General features: G+C 39.8%; 1 protein-coding gene across 6 annotated transcripts; it reads left to right on the top strand.

Annotated features, from left to right (window-relative positions):
• Nucleotides 1-21: 21 nt before the first annotated feature.
• On the top strand, nt 22-16,119 carry LZTFL1 (leucine zipper transcription factor like 1). Of its 6 annotated transcripts, none has more exons than XM_040084926.1 (10): nt 22-279; nt 7,641-7,765; nt 8,209-8,403; nt 8,905-8,965; nt 9,726-9,794; nt 11,195-11,260; nt 11,396-11,473; nt 13,824-13,997; nt 14,475-14,578; nt 15,157-16,119. In XM_040084926.1, exons 2-10 carry the CDS (start codon nt 7,689-7,691, stop codon nt 15,173-15,175), a joined length of 843 nt encoding a protein of 280 aa, XP_039940860.1. In that variant the 5' UTR covers nt 22-279; nt 7,641-7,688; the 3' UTR covers nt 15,176-16,119. The 6 variants fall into 6 exon arrangements, with proteins under 6 accessions (XP_039940860.1, XP_039940852.1, XP_039940828.1 ...); XM_040084918.1 differs by having other exon boundaries at nt 22-191; XM_040084894.2 differs by lacking the exon at nt 22-279 and adding an exon at nt 5,647-5,696.
• The last annotated feature ends 4,251 nt before the right edge of the window (nt 16,120-20,370 follow it).

Below are 20,370 nucleotides of genomic sequence, written 5' to 3' on the forward strand. Positions count from 1 at the left end.
TCCCTCCCTCCGCCCGCCCTCCCCGCCCGGCGCGGGTCGCGGAACTCAGGGCGTTGGGGTGGGAAAGACCTCCGCGATCGGCAAGCGCAGGTCGTACAGATCAGCGGCAGCCCAGAAAGAAGCCTGGGGGTTGTCTCAGTACGGTTTAGTCAGGCTGGTTGCTGAAGGTAGAAACTGAGGGAAAAATCGAGGTAAGGCTTCTTCCCTCAAGGGGCTAAATCTCCAAGAAGAGGAGGGATCATCGCTCTCTCCAAATACCTGAAAGAAGGCTGTGGCCAGGTGGGGGCCGGTCTCCTCTACCGGGACTGCAGTGAGAGGGCAGGAGGAAATGGCCTTAAAATGAGACAGGAGAGATTCAGATTACATATTTGGGGGGAAAAAAAAAAAAAATGGAGTAGGCTGCCCAGGGAGGTTGTGCAGTCACCATCCCTGGGGTGTTTACGAGGCCTCTGGCTCTGGATGATGTGGGTTGTGTTACAGTGGCAGTGCTGGATGGACACATGGACTGGATGATCCTAAAGATGATCTCTTCCAACCTTGATGATGATTCTATGATTCTGTAAACATGTCCTAGCATACCCTAGAAAGAAGGCAGTTCCAAGACCACAGGTAAATTTAGTGTGAGAGGGAAAAAAAAGAAATTTTTTTTCAAAAACTGTATCTTACTACACTCACACCATGCTCCCTCTTTAACACCTTTGTTGTGATTGAACTCTGACCGCTTGAATCAACAGCATCTGGTAGAGGCTGTACTCTTAATAATTAAGATTCTCTGTGGAGATTGGAGGAAGATAATATTTTTGAAAGAAGTGTAAAAGAATATGTGCTTAAAGTGCTTAAAGAAAATGCCATCCCTAACAGCCCAGGGGCTCAAATTATAACAATACAGCATGTAATCACATATTGTTTTTCAGCTTCAACAGAAGTGCTGTTACAGAAAACGTATACTGCAGGGAACACCAAAAAAGCTACAAAGAGCAATCCTTCTGGCAAAGGAATGGTTTCTTATTAGTATTAGCCTGTAACTGACAGTTTACTATACTTTCAAAAGAGAAAATGCATGCAATATTGGCCATTATCTCCTGCACTAATGGGATATCCCCCACAAGATGCATGTGAGTGTTTATGCTTCATTCTCATTTCATTCAGGAAAGTGCAGTCTGGCATCACTCTTACTGTTATGGATTATGCATTAGAGAGGTATCTCAGTGATACTACTGGATAATGGTGGTTTATGGCTTCTCTGAATAGATGATTAGATTTTTTTATTTTTCCCTGCTTGAAATTCTCTTTCCTGCTAAAGCAATAAAAATGTTGAAGTGACAGCATCAGTCTAGTCTAGGAAAATGAACTAGTCGACATAATCTATGTTGTTTTCACAGTTCACATTGCATGCACTTATGAGAAAGAAAGGCAAATGGAAGCTGCTATGAAACAGCTCTCAGAAAAGTCTCAGGTTTTCCTGAGGGAATTTTCTTTCTCCATGCATAACTAACAAGTAGCAATGAAAACTCAGGTCTACGGTTCTATTACTCAGAGACTTTGCTTAAGAACCACCAGCTATGATATTATTACCATAGTAATAATAATTTGTTAGTCATTCTTCAAGTCATAGCAGTAAGGCAGAGTTCTCAGCTTATGTGCAGTGAGACTTCTAGAGATGGATAACCTTTCCCTGGGCAGTACAATAGTTTATGTCTGGAAGGAACACCAGAGCTAAGCAGTGCCTATGGCAACTGATAGCTCACCTCTAATTGCTAGGTATAGCCCAGCTGCCTAAAGAAAAAAGCTCTGAATTTGTGGAGACAAGCACGTGAATAACAAAAATTTGATTGATTTCTGTTGAAGAAAAGCATAGATGAAACTCTGGCATGGATCTGAGGTTTGTATCTAATTTCTTCTGGATTGCAAGCTCACTTTGTGTTTGCAGTGTGTTTTCTTTGAAGCTCTTATCCAAAATGAATGCAGTAGCTTCTCCATGGAAAATATTATATTTGATCCTGCGGAAATGATGATGTCATTCTCATGAGATTGATAGGACTTTCAAGCGTGCAAGCAAAAAAGGGGAGCTTGGTTTGCTGACACAAATGCACTGTATCTTCTCCTGCAACTTTAAAGAGGCTCAGATTTGGATGGCAGAAACATTGCTCTCAAATCCTGACTGTTCTCTCTCCCCACACAAATACTGTCTTGTCCTGACCACCACTGACCTTTTTGCTGCCCCGGGGCCCCTGCTCACTTTGGCTGGAAGGGTTTGCAGACCTCTAACTCCTGCTTCTTCAGGTTGGATGAGACATGTTTGAAGAAGATAACTGGTCAGAATTGTTTCCGTAGAAAATATTGGTTGTGATTAGTAAAACAGAGATCTGTTCCAGTGAGTTGTGAAGGGAGCAGAGAGAAGCTTGAGGTGCAGCTGCTAATTATTTGTGAAGTAGACGCTGCTCTTTAGGGGCCCTGATCCAAATGCTCGCCCTCCAAATATTAGCCATGAAAGGTGATAATTTTGTTTGTGATTCTGTGCTGTTTTCCTCAGAACCTCATTTGTGCCCTTGTGTCGTTTGTGGAAGCTCTGGGGAGGTTGGCAACAGCAAGCACAATAATCCTTTTCACAACCTAACGCACACTGCAGGTGTGACATGGATGGTCTGTTGTCTCTTTTTTTTCCCAAGACTGACATAGCACTAACTACAGGAGACAGCTAAAGCTAGACAATACTGACAGGAACGGATTGAAGGCTGAAAGAAAAAGAAATAATGAGCATATGGTACAGTCCCACAGCAGTTGTCAAGACAGACAACAAATACCTTTGGAGGTGGGCTAGAGGAATTGGATGCAGACAGATTACAGAATGGTGATCAGCCACTGCAGTTTGGGTTTAGCTGGCAACTCAAAAAGCTATCGATCCACTCAATGGGGAGGGTAAATGGAAGTGAGGGCTAATACCCTACAGGATACATGTGTCTCATTCTGTTTCTTTTCTTACTCCTGGTTATTGCCTCAGCCAGAAAAGGAAACAAAATGCTTTTTAGTCTGATCCTGTCCTCCGACAGCTTTTTGGCGCCGGTTAGAGGTTTCATCTTTTCCCAGCATCTCCTTTGTCCTTGGTCCCTGCATTGGCAGAAGTGTAGGGGCAAAGGTATCAGTGAAAGGGAGGTTCATCTGTTCAGTGTTTCATGCTCTTCTCTTGTTACACCTTGGCCATTCAGGGGTTGCTCTCTTTGCGGCTGGTACTTGAAAACATGCACTTCTGTTCTTTTGTGCTTCATTTCACTGGGGTCTCTTTGCTAACGAGTGTGCAGAAGTAGCCAAGGTAAGCACTTGCAGGTGCAGGGATCTTTGTAGTACAGAGCAGGCAGATGAACCCAGATCAGCAGAAGCTGAGGCTGTTACTGCAGCTCAAGCCTTCTTGAACATTCAATCATTCCATTCATGCACAGTCATTCCAAGCTCTAGGAAGTAACTAGGAACTGCTGAAGAAAAGGAATGAGGGGAAGCCCATGGTTGAACACGTTTTGGCCCAACCAAATGCCAATACTGCTTCTGATGCCATGAGTATCTTAGATGGGCTATACAAAATCCCCGTAAAAGTTGCCAGTCAACATTGCTCGTGGCAATGTGTGTTGGTAATGTCTTTTTTTTGCACAGCTTGCTGAGGAACCTGAAGAAGTGATGCTGCCAATGTGTACCATGTGGTGGAGCAGAGGATATAGAGGTGCAAACTCACATGCCATAACACAGCTCCTGCCAGGTCTTTTAGGCCAGTTTCAACTACTGTAGAGCTGCTTATGCTCAGGAACAACCTTTGTGCATATGGTCTGTCTCTCTTCACTCCCTTGATTGCCACATGGATGTTGTTTTCAGTTCTGAGGGCACACCTGGATGCCCTTCCCTGAGGGCATGTTTCCAGGGCCTCCTGTAAACATGTACTGAGTCTTCTGTGTTGAATGTAGACTCCACCTGTGACTTGTGTTTACTGAAACAGATTTGGAAGGAGTCAGGATTTATCTGTCTCAAGAGTTGATCCAGACGATTTTGATGGAATTTTATCACTTGTTCCTGATTGTGTTTGAAGTAAATAGAAATTAGGTTAGATTTGCTACCAATACAGCTGCCTACTCAAAATCACCCATTAATCCTAAATTAGTCACTGCTGCTTTTAAGGCCATTAGTTAATGAAAATGCACTGCAGGCTGTGGTTAGTAAGATAAATACAATGTTGAGGAGTGCAAATTGCAAAGGATCCGATTTTTCCCTCTCAAACTGTGGAAGAAGGTACTTTTCCCTTGGGGTCACTCTGCTCTGGAAAGTGCCTGGATGGAACAGCTGCCCAAGTGCAGCAGCCCTCCTGCCTGTGTCTGTTCCAAACAGGCTTTTCCCAGCTTGCTGCTTCCTGCTCTGTTAGTCATTTAGCTGTGTCATTCCAGTGCTCTGCTTCCACAGCTAGTTTAGATATGGAAGGTGATCCTAGCTTTTGAAGTGTCCACTGGTGTCATGGGAGAAGGCCATTACATCCTTTCTTCCCTTTTGTAATGGGACAGGGTCAATGGTCAATCTTTCCTCTGTCTGTGGCTCACTAATATTGCATCTCTGCTGTAACAGATCTGGTCTCCTTCTGAAGGCTTTGAGGACAATTAGTGAACAAAATCCTTAATTTCAGTGTTTACTTACTTTTACTCACACTGGAAAATCCCCAGCTCTGTCAGCCTTACTTTCTTCCTCTCCTTAGGCACCATCAGGGCTCAATACAGCTGGGCCACCTGCAATAGGTTAGACTTTTTCCATATGCTCAGCTCGTGGAAGATTGGTTATTTTTCTGTATTTTATTTACTTTTTGGGTGACCCAGGTGAAAGACTCTGGTGACAGTTATCCCACCTGGAGTACTGCAACCAGCTCTGCAGTCTCCAGCACAGGAAAGACATGGACCTGTTGGAGTGAGTTCAGAGGAGGGCCACCAAGATGATTAGGGGGATGGAGCACTTCTCCTATGAGGAAAGACTGAAAGAATTTGGGTTACTCAGCCTGGAGAAGGCTTTAGGGTGCCCTTATTACAGCCTTCCAGTACCTGAAGGGAGCTTACAAGTGCTTGTAGTGACAGGACAAGAGAGAATGGGTTCTGAGAGGGAGTAGGTTTAGATCAGTTATTAGGAAAATATTCTCTGTGAGGGTGATGAGGCACTGGAACAGGCTGCCCAGATAAGTTGTGGATGCCCCCATCCTGGGAGTGTTCAAAGCTGGGTTGGATTGAAGTGAAAGATGTCCCTGCCCATGCCGGGGGGGGTGGAACTAGACGATCTTTAAAGTCCCTGTCAACCCAAACCGTTCTATGGTTCTGAGTTGTCCTGCTGACAGGCTAATGCTTTGCAAAAACCCGTGTTTAGTGAAAAAGCCTTTGGGAAAAAAAATCCTAGGCGATGTAGACAAACACGGGATACTTCCTATCGCGCCTAACCGCCCCTACGGCTTCAGCAGCTCACTGCTACTCAGTAGAGTTTTCCAAATCGCACCGGAGCACGTAGCAAACACAAAAGTAAAGTTAAAAAAAGAGGAAACGTCTCTTCTAGCTGGTTCCGCGGAGCGCGGGTCACGTGGGCGCGCCGCAGCCAATCGGAGCGGGCCGGGGGCGCTCGCGAGGCTTCGGTCTCCATGGCAACGCGGGGCCCGCAGCCGTCCGAGCGCCGGCGGAGCGGCCGCCATGGTGAGTAGCGGGACGGGGCCGCCGCCCCGCGTTCCCGCCTCAGCCCGGCATCCCGGCACGGAGGCGCTCCCCGTCGGGCGGCCGGCCTGCAGGCGGGGCAGGGGTGCGGCCTGTCGTCGTGCGGGAGCCGCTCGGGGCAGCTGCGGCCGCCACCTGCCCTCCTGGGCATCCCTGTCATCCCCGCGGAGACTCCCAGGGCTTGGGGGTTTTGCGGGATCCGGTGGCTTATCTGCGTATCAGGGTGTCTGACTCGGAGATCACGAGTGCCCTGCGCTTATGTGTTTATTTACTTGTATAATTTCCTTTGTGTCTGCAATGAATGGGAGCTTTTCAACTAAAAAAACTCCAGGAACCGCAAAGAGGACATTAAGTTAGCTTTCCGTATGATCCCTTTATTTGCAATATGTGGGACTTTGTGGGCGACATCGGGCTTGCAGCCACACTATAAGGGCTGGTTTCACTTAGTGCTGGTGCTGCTTCCTCGGCTGCATTTAATTTCCAGAGTGCTGATTGTTCATCCAGGTATCCCAGGATTGCATTGTCACTGGAGCTTCCCTAAGGGCAAGGTGATCAAATGAACTGTTTTGTCTACGTTACTACATTGCCGTCTCTCCCCAACATCAGCCATGCCAACAAAGTACATTTGTAAATGAAATGGACCTGCCTTTGCATCAGCTCTTCAGGAACTTCGGGGATAAAATCCCACTCGTGCCCTGTTGTGCCTCCTTGTCACTCATGCTACCTGCATGAGCACTGTAGTCCTGATGTGCTCGCCCATGCCAGTAATTCTTTGAAATAGACGCACGTGTAAAAGGGCTATTTAGTCAGGTCTAAAATGACTTCTTTCTTAATTTGCCCTGGCAATATCTGTTTCTGGGCAATAGACTGTTGAGAAACAAATTCAGATTATCACTTAAGATCTCCTTGTTCATCAAAAACAGCATGGCCCGCAGGTCGAGGGAAGTGATTCCTCCCTCTGCTGTCATGAGACCCTATCTGGAATGCTGCATACAGTTCTGGTGTTTCCAGCATAAGAAGGACATGGAAGTGTTGGAGCAAATCCAGAAGGACATAAAGCTGACAAAAGCACTGGAGCACTTCCCCTATGAAAACAGACAAGTTGGGGGTGTTTAGCCTGCAGAAGAGAAGGTTGTGGAGAGACCTAATAGCAACCTTCTAGTATCTGGAGTAGGCCTACGAGGAAGGCAGAGAGGGGATTCTTCATCAGGAACTGCAGCAACAGGACAAGGAATAATGGGCACTAATTGAAAGAGAGTAGGTTTAGATCAGCATACTGAAAAATATCTTTATTGTAGGGGTGGTGAGGCACTGCAACAGGTTACCTAGGGAAATTATGGATGCCCCATCCCTGGCAATGTTCAAAGCTAGGTTGGATGGAGCTCTCAGTAACCTAGTCTAGTGGGAGGCGTCCCTGCCCACAGCAGGGAGTTGAAACTAGATAATCTTTAAGGTCCTATGCAACACAAACATCCTGTGATTCTGTGAGAAGTCTCAGGAGTTTATATAAAAAGTAACAAACATAATATACTTTCCTCTGGGGTTTTTTATTTGGACATCTATGGAAGAGACATCATTCAGCTACATTATGCATGTGTAATGTGATACCAAGATGTATTTGTCCAAGAACTTCCTCTCCTGTACAGTCCTTTTGGTTCTTACCCTCTGATTGCCTCTGTCTTTCTGTTTTTGTATGACTTTTTTGAGGTTACTTGAGCCCTTGCTTCCAAGTACTGGAGCTTTCTCACCCACTTACGGGAGGTGTATAAGGATTAGACGTACGAAAATATGGTTGTTTTGCATTGTGTAAGTTAGCATGCTAACCCTGTGAAAACAGTCACAGAAATAAGTCAGAAGGCAAGTATTCACAGTAATTATGCTCATTTTTCCTTATGTTTGTCTTTGTGCTTGTATCCTCCTCCGCAGGCAGAGCTGGGCGTTAACGAGCACCACCAGAATGAAGTGGTCAGCTACATGCGCTTCGCTCGTTTCAAGCGTGGCATGTGTCTCAAAACAGTGGATTCTTGTTTTCAGGACCTCAAGGACAGCAGGTACTGTGTGGGGTGGTTCTGAGCAAGAATAAAGCAAAATATGCTAGTGGCAGTGGCAGGTTTGAATACTTTGTGGGGCAACTTTTCTCCATTTAGGTTTGTATGTTCTTGTATTTTCCAGAAGTTACAAGTCAAATGCTTTTAAACCTAAGTTGGGCAAATTTTTAGGTCATTGACAGCAAGACATTGCTTTGTATCTGGCTTCTGATATCTAAATTCAATGCAAGGCTGTAGCTGAATTAATATTTGTGATTTTAGTGTTTTAAAGAGAAAATTCAAATAAAATAACCAATTAGTAATGCTGTGGTTGTCTAATAATGACTGACAGTGGATGTTTTTCGAAAATATTGCATTATATGAATGGTAGCTATGTAGTGAGATCTCATAACAAGGCAGAATTGTTACCTTTATCATACCTGACTCGTCTTGACCTCTCTGTTTAGGCTTGTTGAAGAGACCTTCACAGTTGACGAGGTGATAGACATGCTGGATGAACTGCAGAGTGTTGTACACAGTGAAGTGGAGTCAGAGCTCATAAACACAACTTACACCAACGTTTTACTTCTGCGGCAGCTCTTTTCACAGGCTGAGAAGTGGTACCTGAAGTTACAGACAGACGTCTCTGACTTGGAGAATCGGTAACAGCTATTGGACCATACTTGCAACAATAAAAAAATTTCAAAGTGTTGACTATTTGCATTATTTTCTTAACCGTAGAAACCTATTCTTTTACTATTGTATCAATGATAGGTTACCTTCAATGTTTTCATCTATAAAATAGCAAGAACAAAATAATTTCAAACTTGTGACCAAGATGTTTCATTAGTGATATTCTTACTTGAACGAATCATTTAAGAGCAGGTGACTGGACTCAATTAAAAACCTTGTCTGTTAGATTATATTTTAATTAAGAATGCTAAATCTATTGTAATGCACGTATCATGCCATTGCATGACATGATCTGTTGCATTTATGGTATTTGTGTAGGACTTCATTCTGTACATCCAACAAGAACTTTACATGCAAGAAAAAGAACAGTACCAGCTTGGTAAAATTTGTTTCATAGCGTAGCTCTTAGTAAAGAAATGCCTCCTTATACTTTTCTTTTGTAAATAAATGCCTCTTTATTTTTTTTCAAGAGAATTATTGGACCAGGTTGCTGAGTTTGAAAAATCAGAATATACATCTTCAAGCGAAAAGGTAGAATTTTATTTTAATCAAATCATAATCAAATGTCATGTGGAGTCATGACAGATGTTTAAAATGCTTAGTATTGACTCTTTGTGCTTAAGAGAAAAACAAAACCAAAACCCCATCCTTTTTTGTCAAAACAGTCTTTGAAACTGTCCAGAAAGTAGCATTTTGCATTTCGGCACCAAGGCTCACTCTGAATTACCTTGACTGTTTCCAGGGTGCATGTTCTGCACTTCTGGGGTGTGCCTCACACACTTCATCCCGAGGTCAGCCAGCCCAGGGATGTGTTGAAGCATCTGCTTCTGGGTTCCCTTCCCCTGGCACCTGGGGTAAGACTGGAACATTCGCTTGCCCCGACATGAACTCAAGAGCTGAGAAGATTGCACAGTACAGATATCACTCTAGTTTGTCTTGCATGAATATGGTCACACCTTATTTGATTTGTAGCATAAAGGTGTATTTATATATATTATATTGTGTGTATGTATGTGTATATATATATATATATTAGTCTTCTGTAGAACCATGTTTGGAATACTTTTATGTCTCTTTGCAGTATCTTTGTTTAACTTAAGCTTAAGGTGAAGTCCGTAAGTTAGGAGCCAAGGAAGCAGTAAAAAATTAACTTGAAATAAAAAGTTGTTCATTTGCTTTGCTCAAGAAAGCTGATTTGACTATCAGTAGTTATTTTACAGGCTAAAGGAGTATTTTTCTTCCCTCTAGAAATCGGTATAATTTAATTTTTTCACCTTTATTATTTCTTCAGTCCACTGCAGATCCCATTAAACCAAAACTTGCTCCATTAAATGAAGGTGGGTCAGAGCTGCTAAACAAGGTAAGAACTTGACTGTTCATGCAGTTGTGGTCAATGATAGTTCTGCTTATACAAATGAACTGAATAACTGTACGGTAATATTTGTGTAACGTGTCTGTCACTATACAGACATCATGGTAATATACCCCAGAATGTAAAGTAAAATACCAGTGAATCATTCAATATTGTAAAACATCAGAAATGTATTATGCAGTTATGGTCTCTAACATGTATCACAATATTAATCCTTTCTTTGCCAAGACATTTTGGCCTTTGTGGTAATTTATTTTTCCATTTAATGGAGTAAAATAGTGAATTAGTTCCATGCAGCTATCTGGTGCTTCAACAAAGAAGTAAATTAAAATATGCAGCTGACTGAAATTACTAGGTTAATGAACATTTTCTGTATCACTTGAAGTCAATGTTGTTACTTCCATTCTTTTTTTTTTTTTTTGTAAGTTGGTAAATTCCTCCTGAAGAAACAGGCACTTAAAGAATTTGGAATTTACTGGTTTTGAAAACATCTGATTTCTCACTCACTAAACATTTTTAGAATTACAAAACACTTTCTAATACTTAATATTATCAATAGTTTTTATTAGGTATTGTACTAATTTCATTCAACTGAACTTTTCTCAAATGTCACCCTTTTTACAATACCCTTTTAAGTTTTTGATAATCAAGATAATTAGCAAGGAGTTTCATTTTTTGTCTTCTGTCCTGCATTCCCAAAATGATGTGTGTACAATGTCTGTCTCAGATTGTTGTTACTCACTGCAGTAATTAAAGCATTTAAGAATTCAGGCTTGTATTTTGCTTATAGGCTAATGTAGTTCTCTTTCAAAAATAATTTCAAAATCACAATATTTTTTCTCAAATATGTACATCTGTTGTCTTTCTTTTTTTTTTTTTTTTTCCCAAATCATTCAAAGTTCACGTGGTGAATTTACTCTGACTGATAAAACATGGGTATTTCCTGTGACATAGAACAGTATGTGCAGTAACCTGGTGTTTGTCTCTTTTGAAAAGGACCTGCAGATAGATTCTTACTTGCCTGTTGATTGAAAATATGAATTATGAGCAGCACTGAGTTTTGGATCCCTGAATATGTAATTTTTAATCATAAATCTTGCTACTAACAAGATACTGATGTCAATAACCTCAATGCAACAAGGCATGTGTTTAAGTGAACAGCCCTATGTGTTACAATAGCATTGGAGACTTAAATTTCTTTCTCACTGAGGCAAAAAGCCACAATAAATTAATGAATTCTTGATTTCTTATGAAGGCCATTTTTATAAGCATTTAGGATCTTTTTGGCTTTCCTAAGTTATAAAGTGTATTTTCTTCCCTGAAATATTTGCAAAATCCAAAATGGCACAAGGGTGTTCACAAATATTTTCTTGTTCTTTAACCCAAAGACAGTTGCTCATCTCCAAGAAGAAAATGAAAAATTAAAGACCAGACTCAGGACCATAGAAACACAGGTAAATTCCCTGTAATCTTGGATGCTTAATGTTGGTTACTGTTTTAAAATATCTAAACAAGAATCCCATGGTTGTTATTCTTAGGTTTTCAGTTAAAATACATTTCTGAGGTTTTGAATTTTCGATGTATTGCAGGCAACAGCTGCTCTAGATGAGAAGGCCAAGCTGGAGAAGTCATTGAGGGATTTACAGATGATCCAAGGAGATCAGAAGGTAAATATAATTATATCCCTCCCTCCTGTTTAATGCAACTGTTGCAAGTACATCCAAAATGTTGGTCTGTATGGTGTGTTTCTTTTCTGGCAAATGCAAGAGTTTGAGTTAGTGTTGTTCCTGCTGACATTGTTCCCTCTGGTCTGTCAGTCAGTAGGTAATCTGTAATATTGGTTGATGTGATGACATGTATTCAGGAACTATCAGGAAGTAGTATTCCAGAATTCATATTCCCAGAGCTGATATTTGTTTTTACAGACACAAATATGTCTCTTTGTTTCTTCGTGTTTACTAGTGAAAGAATGATGTCTAACCTGGTTTTTAGAGCAATAATGAAACACTAATTCTTTCACACATTTGTCATTTGATGTTGACATGAACAAGCCTGACTTGCTGCTTGTTTGATTTTTTTTTGTAGTTCTCCCTATATCAGCATACTGTTAAAAATGCTTCACCATTTATTTTTATTATTTGAGGTTCCTAACCTGTTTTATAAGTGGGGACTCCAACATGGTGAGTTGCTGCTGGCAAAAAAACATAATGAGCCTCAAGCCATGTTGACACAAATAAATCTCTTCAGGTCACCTTAGTATTTTTCTAAGTTTCTACCTTTATTTGTCAATAATTTGAATTTTCCAAGGTTTGTTTGTAATTGTTTCTTAAATTTAAAACATTTCAGTTCAGGCTTTCAGTGAAATTAGTACACTTTAATCGCATTATTCTGTGTAATTGACTTTAAAATTCCTGCAGTATTTACAGATTTGGAAGTAAGGTTCAAGATAATCTAACATTTCTATTTTAATTTTCATAATTTAATCCTTATTTCTTTTTATTTTGCTTTCTACCTGGTTTATGGTATGTACTTGGTTTTCTTAATATGTTAAAAGTTTACTTAGTAACTTTCAAAAGTGTATTCAATAATATTTTTAATAGGGAACTTGATTATCAGTCATGGCAAATATTTTCTTCCTCTGTTTTGTTAAACTTTAAATTATTAAAGGTTTAAAATATTAAAGGGGTGTATTAAATACTGGATAATACTGTTGTTTGTAGTGTTAAAAGATTGGAACCAAATCTCATCCTGCTTTTCTGGATAAACATGAATTGGCCGCGGTATCGGGGCTTCTGAGTATCTTCAGCTTTCATGTCCTAATTTGCTCTCTGTGATCTGTCACTTTCTCTCAGTTGCTCATAAAGCAGTAGATTTCAAATCTACTTTGAACAAATTTTTGAACAAATAAATGACTGCCAAACCACAATTGGTTCTTAAGGACCAACTCATCAGATTGATTTTTTTTTAAATTAATATTTAATAGATGACTCCACATAGAAGGTGATTACTTGTACATAGAAAGTGTGAGTCAGAGTAACTGTAACTGGGAGTAACTGCTCTGGTGGAGCAGTTTGATTTGAGGATTTAGAATGTTTGCATAATTGACTTTTGTCATGGTTAGAAAATAACAACTCAAACATACAAAATGTATGTAGTGCTTTTCAACACTGCAGCCTTGGACTCTGTCTCAGAATTCAAAATAAACTTTTCTTCTGTACAGGTACAGAAGAAAGTGGTTTCCTATTCTCAAGTCTTAAGTTCCAGATAGAAAAAGAAATAGGGCTTTCTTAGCTTTTAGATTTGGTTGGTTTTAAGGTGCTTCTGGTTCAGCCTCATCCTGAGTCATTACACTTTTGAGTTTGAAATTGAGCTTTAAAACCTGAGAATGTTTGGTTTGGTTTTTTGGTTTTATTTAAATTCAAATCCATAGAACAGTTACACGACTATAATGTTTTATGACCCAGAACTGATGTTCAGAAAAGTTTGAGTTGTTTCTTCTCGTAAAGAAACAGGAAAGTTTTGTGTAAGACATCTGAAAACAGCCAGTGTTGGTACCTGGCTGAGAGTGTGAGCCTCAACACTTCCAGCCTTTCCTCCCCATTCTACACAAACAGCTTTGGAAATGTTTCAAAAACATATTGTAGCACAGACATTCAGATCTTAAATGGTAATTTACTGTTTCTGTATGGTAAATAACACCATCTAATATGATTCGTCCTCTGGGTCTAATTAATTCCTAAAGAAGCAAAGTACTAGTACTTAAAAATCTCATCTTGGCTGAGAAGACATTCCAGTTATCTTTAAAAAGCATTTATTAACAATTTTTTAAGTTATAAATCAGTTCCTGCTCTAACTTTTTTTTTAGTTGAAGCACTTCTCATTTAGGCTTTACAGGAGTAACTTCTACATCATTATTAAAAATGAAGACGTAACTACTTCGTGTTGAATTTTGCACTTAAATTTTTAATTATTTCTCCTCTTGAATTTGACATATTTTAAATATTTTTTCTGTTGAAGAATAATGCTAACCAGGATATTACTGAACTGGAGAATAAAGTGGCAGCTTTGAAATCCCAGTTTGAGAAGACTTTGAATGACACTACTGCAAACCAAAAATTCTTGGAAGAAGACTTGATGACAACCAAACATGACTTACTGAAGGTTCAGGATCAGCTGTCTACAGCTGAAAAGGTTAGCATTTTATCATAATGTGAAGATGAATTCCTTACTCACTTTTTAACTGGTTGGTAATTTAATGAGCACAAACTACAGGATGCAGAGTTTACCAAGCCACTCTTTTGCCCTTGTGTTTTTGTTATTTCAGTGGAAAAGCACGTTATACAGAAAATAGCAAACCCACAACTAACTGCATAGTTATAGCTAGATGAATATTAAAAAATTGACTCTTTGGATAGAAAATTTTAAGTGAAAAGCATATTCACGGTCTTCTGAAGACTTTTAGCCTCATTTTGTTAGAAAATGAAGTTGGTGATTCTATGGCTGCCCCAGCAATCTCATTTGAATCTACCAGCTGACTTCATCTAAATTTGAGTAAGTTATGGAAAACTAGTATTGTCAAACTTGAGGAGGAAAAGCTAGTAGGTTTTTTTAAAATATTTTTGTCTAATCTTCATAATATGTAAATAATATGTTGATGTTATTATGTAGGAACTGGAGAAGAAATTTCAGCAAACAGCTGCCTATCGCAACATGAAAGAGATTCTCACCAGGAAGAATGAGCAGATAAAGGACCTGCGTCGAAGACTTTCCAAGTAAGTGGTGCTGCCCTGTCTGTCCCAACAAGATCCTTGCTCTAGATCTATGTTCTGCTCCCATTTTGTCTCTAAAACAGTCTATACATTTTTCTTTAAAAAGGACTTCTAATGGGCTATGCCCTGATTTTTGACAAACCAGTCCTTTGAATGGATGTTTGGCATGGTTAGGACTGGTGTGTGCAACAGCAGCTGCCACTTATCAAGTAATGAGAGAATTTAGTATGGAGAAGATACAGGATATTCAGGGCTGTGCTAGATAAGGCCTCAGGTGCTACACACAGAGATACAGATGGGAGCTCTTCCAGGTACTTTGGAAATTGTTTGGATTTGTGGGTAGGTCATTCCTTCATTCTACTACTTAGTAAACTGGTCAGTTTTAAAAGGAGAAAATAATCTAAAAAGTAAATGCATTTGTCCGTGGCTTAAGTCATGCAGTAAACCTTGACAGAAATGTGTCACTCTTGGGTGTAATTTATTGCTTTGGTTTTGTATTTTCTTTAAAGACAAAATGTCTTTGGGGGTATTTTCTAGTCTGTTTTAATTATTTTTTCTATTTATTGTTTTTTAATCCTTAGATATGAATCAGAGGACTGAAATACCAAAGAAGCATCTGCTCTATCAGAAGTTTTCACGGAAAGAAAATGTAGACTGGTATTATTTTTCAATAATTTTTGTTTTGAATGCTGTATTCTTTGCTTCTAGTATTTAAAATAACTCTTTATTAATCCTAATTTCCCACTGAAACTCTTACCTTACTTCCTTGTAAACCTACAATGTATAGGTATTAGTTTCTGCAGTCATATTTTTACTGGTGAACCATTGACATTCCTTGAGAAATAGCAAACAGGACCTTGTTGAAGAACTGAGAACATTCTCTGCAAAAAAAGGAGTTTATTTTTGTTAAAAAAGGGGGGGAAAAGACCAAAAATATATACATTAGAGTGTTTGGTGTCTTCAAGGTGGAAATTCCAGTTGTTACTTTTGTGTAGTTAATGTAGTTATGAAGTAGCATTATATGTAAAAATTGCACCAGTGAAAGAGCAGGAGGAACAACAACAAAAGATACTGATTCTGTAATGTTACCTCACACTGGACATGTCATAGCTCAGCAAAGTGTGGTCAGCATTTTTCTAGAGGCTGTTCATTAAATAATGTGATAAATATACTTTATAGCCAAAATGCTGGACCCTTTCAAATGAAGTTGTGCTTTTTCACTTGAATTGATTTAAAGTAAATTTGAACATCAGAAGACAAATTCTGATTTTGCCAGTATTCTTAATATTGAGATGATAATCTAAATATGCATAGGAAAGTTAGTGGAGCAGCTTTTTTGGAAAATAAGTTATTTTAGATATTTTCATCTCCTTTCTTAATGTAACCTCACAAAAAACCAGCTTCCTTCTCTCAAGACTTCTACTTGCAATTCTCTGCCTTGCATTTGTTTGTCAGTCACCTAATAGTGCATTCTGTTTGTTCATCTGTCCCTGTTCATGTGTATCTTGTATTTTACTTCAAATAAAATACTATGTTTTCAAACATTTAATCTTAAGGAGCTGGGTTTTTTAATAGGAATGTTTTGCATAGCTATTTTTTTTAATATCTGTAGGAATGGGTGGCAGATCAGTAAAGAATCTTGCTAGAAATGAGAACATGTAAATTACAGATTTGTGCTCAAAGCCACGTCACATCAAACAGCTGTAAAAGAGAGTGCCAGTTACAGGGCTGAGGAGAGACATGGTGTTTACAGAAACTGGCATTTAACAATGTTTTTCTCAGGAGCTGCTTGAACTGAAACAGAACTTTTTTCCTCATTATTTCTTTAACAAGCAAAGCTGTTAAAAATTGCTTAGCTCAAATGTGCCATACCATTGCAGTCTAAGTTGTTCTTTCTTCTCCAAGTTTAAGTTCTCATGTTTTCTGAAAGTTCTCCTGTCATTTGCCTCACTGGTTAAGTGAGGTTGGTTTGAGATAAAGTCCCATGCCTGTGGAAGGATATTATTGCTGTAGCACCATAGTAGTGTGTTCTGGGGTGGCATCCTCCTCATGCAATGACAGTTAAGATAATGAAAGATATTCTTTTGCCCCTTGTACTGTCACTAAAATGTTAAGTTCTTAATGGGTATTTACCAAAGAGCTTCTTGGCCTGTGTTTGCTCAGAACAACAGGAGTACTTGACTGGATGAATGCTGTGGGTTTTTCCTTCATAATAACGCTCATTTTAATGAGATCAATTACTATTTCTAAAATGGCAAGTAAAGGGTGAAGAAAGCCAGAGACTGTCATGACTCCCGCTGGTCTTCTTTTCTCATCAGTTTTTGACTCTAGAATATTGACTCTGTCATCAGCCTTCATTATCTGCCTAGAAACCATCTCAGCAAGAAAGTACACTGTCAGCTTCAGTATATGCCTAGATCTCAATGAAACAAGTTGGCTGTAGACAAGCATTGTTACACACCTTGTTATCTCCTCAACTGAGTAAAGCAAGTCTTATAAAGAACTGTGCAGTGCAAAATTGAAACTCAGACTTTGATTTACTGCCTTGCATATTGCCAGTTTAGCGAATGTGAGATCACTGCGATGCTTGCTTTTCATGCTGCAGAATAGCTATTAAAAGTCCTGTGTGGAGCTCTTGATGAAAAATACATCATCTTTGACAGGTGATGTACCTGTCAAAGAAGACCGGGAGCATTATACAGTAGTGCTTTTTTTTTCCTGAGATAGGTACAATATTTTGAAGATGGAGATGACATCTGAACCTCTCCTGACAGTGCCCAATATTTCTAAAACTTCACTTCTTTCCCTGAGGTGTAAATTCTAATACTGCTTTTAGCAGCCTTTGTTTCTTGTACCGCTCGAGTATGTATCCATTTCTTCTATTTCGGTTGTTAATTCCCTAGTTATGCCTGAAGGGAATGTTTAAAAAGCAAATTTCTGTATGACTGGCTGATCTACAGAAATCATATCTCTTTCATGCTGGTTGGAGTTTGGTTTTTGGTTTTGTTTTTTTCTTGCAAACTGAAGAATATGGGAATGAAATCTAGGCACCTCAGCTTTGCTAGTACAGACTCTGACAGCCAACAAACAACCCTATGCTCCAGCAGTGACTTCAGTGATTATTAATAAATGAGCCAGCAGTCCTGCATGTTTCTACCTTAATGAGACCATATATTAACCAATGATCTTTAACTGTTCATGAAGTACTCATTAACCTGTTTTTCTCTTATGGCTAATAGCCATTTTTAAGAGTGTCCTAAGGTGATTCCTAATACATACATTGACACTGAACTTCCAAGTGCACTTTTTGTTTGATAGACTAATATTTAGAACAGCTGAAATTTGGTCATTTCCACATACCTTGCTTTTGGGAAACCAAGTCATATGCCAGGAGCTTAGATTTCAGTCCAGACAAAACATTTGTAAGATTCTTTAGTTTGATTTCCCTTTTCTGGCATTATCAAGGACAGATCTTGACTTCTCTGTGATATGAAATTATGTGAAACAACAATGAAATCTTTACTGCCTCAGGAAGCAAATGTGAATCATATTGGGATATCAGGTGGCTGAATAGGTCAAGCTTAAAAGGCTTGATCTGGTCTAAAAAGATGTGCCTTCTAAAACATTTTGAAGGTAAGTTTGTATATGAGCAGGTAAGAATTGTTACTGTAATTGTTACCATAGCTGTTTTTTGAACTGACTGAGCAGAGAATGTGCTTAGGGATACCCTATGATTGTTAATTTTGACATCTCAGGGAAAGGGCTGTCCCAGGACTCCTGCCCCGCTCTGGCTGCCTACAGACTCTCCCTGAAGATGTCTAGATGTGCCCTCCTTAGCAGGGTCTCCTCTTGGTCATATCCTGACACATTAGGCAGCTTCTTTGGAGTCAGCTCTTCTCCAAATAAAGGTGGGTAGGTACATGTCATTCTGTTTCAACAGAAACTTTTGTTTGTTAATTATTTTTTAATTATTATTTTTAGGAACTTGTTGGTGTAGTGCCTTGGAGTGTCTGTGGTAAGTCATGGTGATGCAGAGTGGTTGGTGCAGGACTGTGGCAGGGCAGCTCACGACTGACAGCTGCTGGTGAATGAGAGAGCTGCCCGGAGACCTCCCCAGCCTTCAGGCAAGCTTTGACAGAGAAAGTGGGAACAGTGGCAGGTGACAAGCAGAAGAACTGACTGAGTAATCCAGCTATCTTAACATGCCAGTTTCTGACTCTCATTTGACACGGGTCAGTTTTGAAGTCCAGGTGAATTAGGTGCAATTCTATGAATCCAAACTTCATTGAGTGCACCTTTATGGAGTGAGTACCCTAAAAAATCACATATTCAGAAAGTGCATAGAGCTGTGATGCTAAGGAAAAGCAAGGAAAATAAAAAGAGAGACTATTGCTCTATGTGTAATTGCCTAACAGCTGTCATAGTCTATGGATTGTCAAAGATCTGGAAATACATATGGATACTTTCTTTCTCCTAAGATACGGAAATAGGCATCTTACGGTAGCAACTGTAAACAGTGAATCCCAACAGAAAACCCAGATGTGGAAGTTACTTCTCCCTTGTATATCTGCTTCCCTTGACAGCATCAGTAAATACATGCAGAGGCTGTAGACAGTCCATGGCTTTGCTTGGATAGGCTTCTGACACACTAGCAGGGTTTGCATTTGGAAGTGAGTGCCTCCAGGAACTAAAGATATTAAACACCAGAGCTGCTGACACTTTGTCCCCCTCCCTCATGTCTGGCTCAACAAGGAAAGTCCAGAGGGTTTATTTTTAAATCTAAGGGGTACAGTGATACATGTTGGAGGTAGCATAATAAAGGTCCAGGCTATCTGGTAGAGTTTCTTCCCTTGTTTCCATGATTTTTGCCAATCAAACTATTAAGCTTCTCTCACACCCTGAAATTATGGTCCCCAAACTGTTGCTAGGACCCCAGATTCTCTTTTTGTCAGCATTTAGGTAGCTGGGAGAGGCATTTGGCTTTTTACTGTACTGTCATCAAGAGACACGAGACCAATGTTTTTAGTTGATACCTTCGTCTAAGTACTTGAGGTTTTGTTTCAGTGAGAAATGGGATTCTTTGCTTTGTTTATCAGCTTCTGACTAGGTTTACATAGGGCAGTTCTCCTGGGCAGTCCCGTTGGTCCCTGGACTGCTGTGCAGATGAACACCTGCCCTTCTCAGCTACTCTGCCAAACCCCACATCTCAAATTTGTTAGGTACTGGGAGAAAAAATTCCTTCTAATCCTTCTTTAATATGAGCAGTGACATGATCAAAATTTCTTGCATATGTCTACTAGAGGCTTGTCTTTGTCCCTGAAGATAAAGCCCAGGCTCTTCCCTAACCCAAATGAAAGCAATTCAAAGGAGATAAAATCATGAACAGTATAAGAAATAGCATATTGATAATCTGAGGTGTGTATAGAAGGTCCCACAGCAAGAATTCCTAAGTGTTGTCTGTTTAAATATGTTTAAATATATTTAAAGCATGTGTCCCAAGGAGCCACTAGTTGACAGGCACTTTGCTGGGCGCCTGTGTGCATGACCACCTTTAAAAAACCCTCATAGTTTGTGATCCAAGCTACTGATGAGACTGACAATTGTGATAGAGGCAAGGATTTATCTCATTCCACCTGAACTTCCTGATCTGGCTTGACCTGAGATAAGGACATCACACCTTTCTGCCTGCACGATCTCCTCCAGTCCATTAGTAAACTAGTTTGAAATGTAATGGGAAGGAGGTACAGAGCCAAGGAAATCTTTAACTTGATGATGCTCATCAGTAGGAGTAATCT

This window comes from Hirundo rustica, chromosome 1 (assembly GCF_015227805.2).
Source record: "Hirundo rustica isolate bHirRus1 chromosome 1, bHirRus1.pri.v3, whole genome shotgun sequence".
Classification (NCBI taxonomy): domain Eukaryota; kingdom Metazoa; phylum Chordata; class Aves; order Passeriformes; family Hirundinidae; genus Hirundo; species Hirundo rustica.

Excerpts from the sequence above, each read along its gene's own strand:
- LZTFL1 (XM_058423396.1), top strand. Across the intron at positions 7,766-8,208 it reads CAGGACCTCAAGGACAGCAG|GCTTGTTGAAGAGACCTTCA; the intron begins GTACTGTGTGGG and ends CTCTCTGTTTAG. Across the intron at positions 11,474-13,823 it reads TGATCCAAGGAGATCAGAAG|AATAATGCTAACCAGGATAT; the intron begins GTAAATATAATT and ends TTTCTGTTGAAG.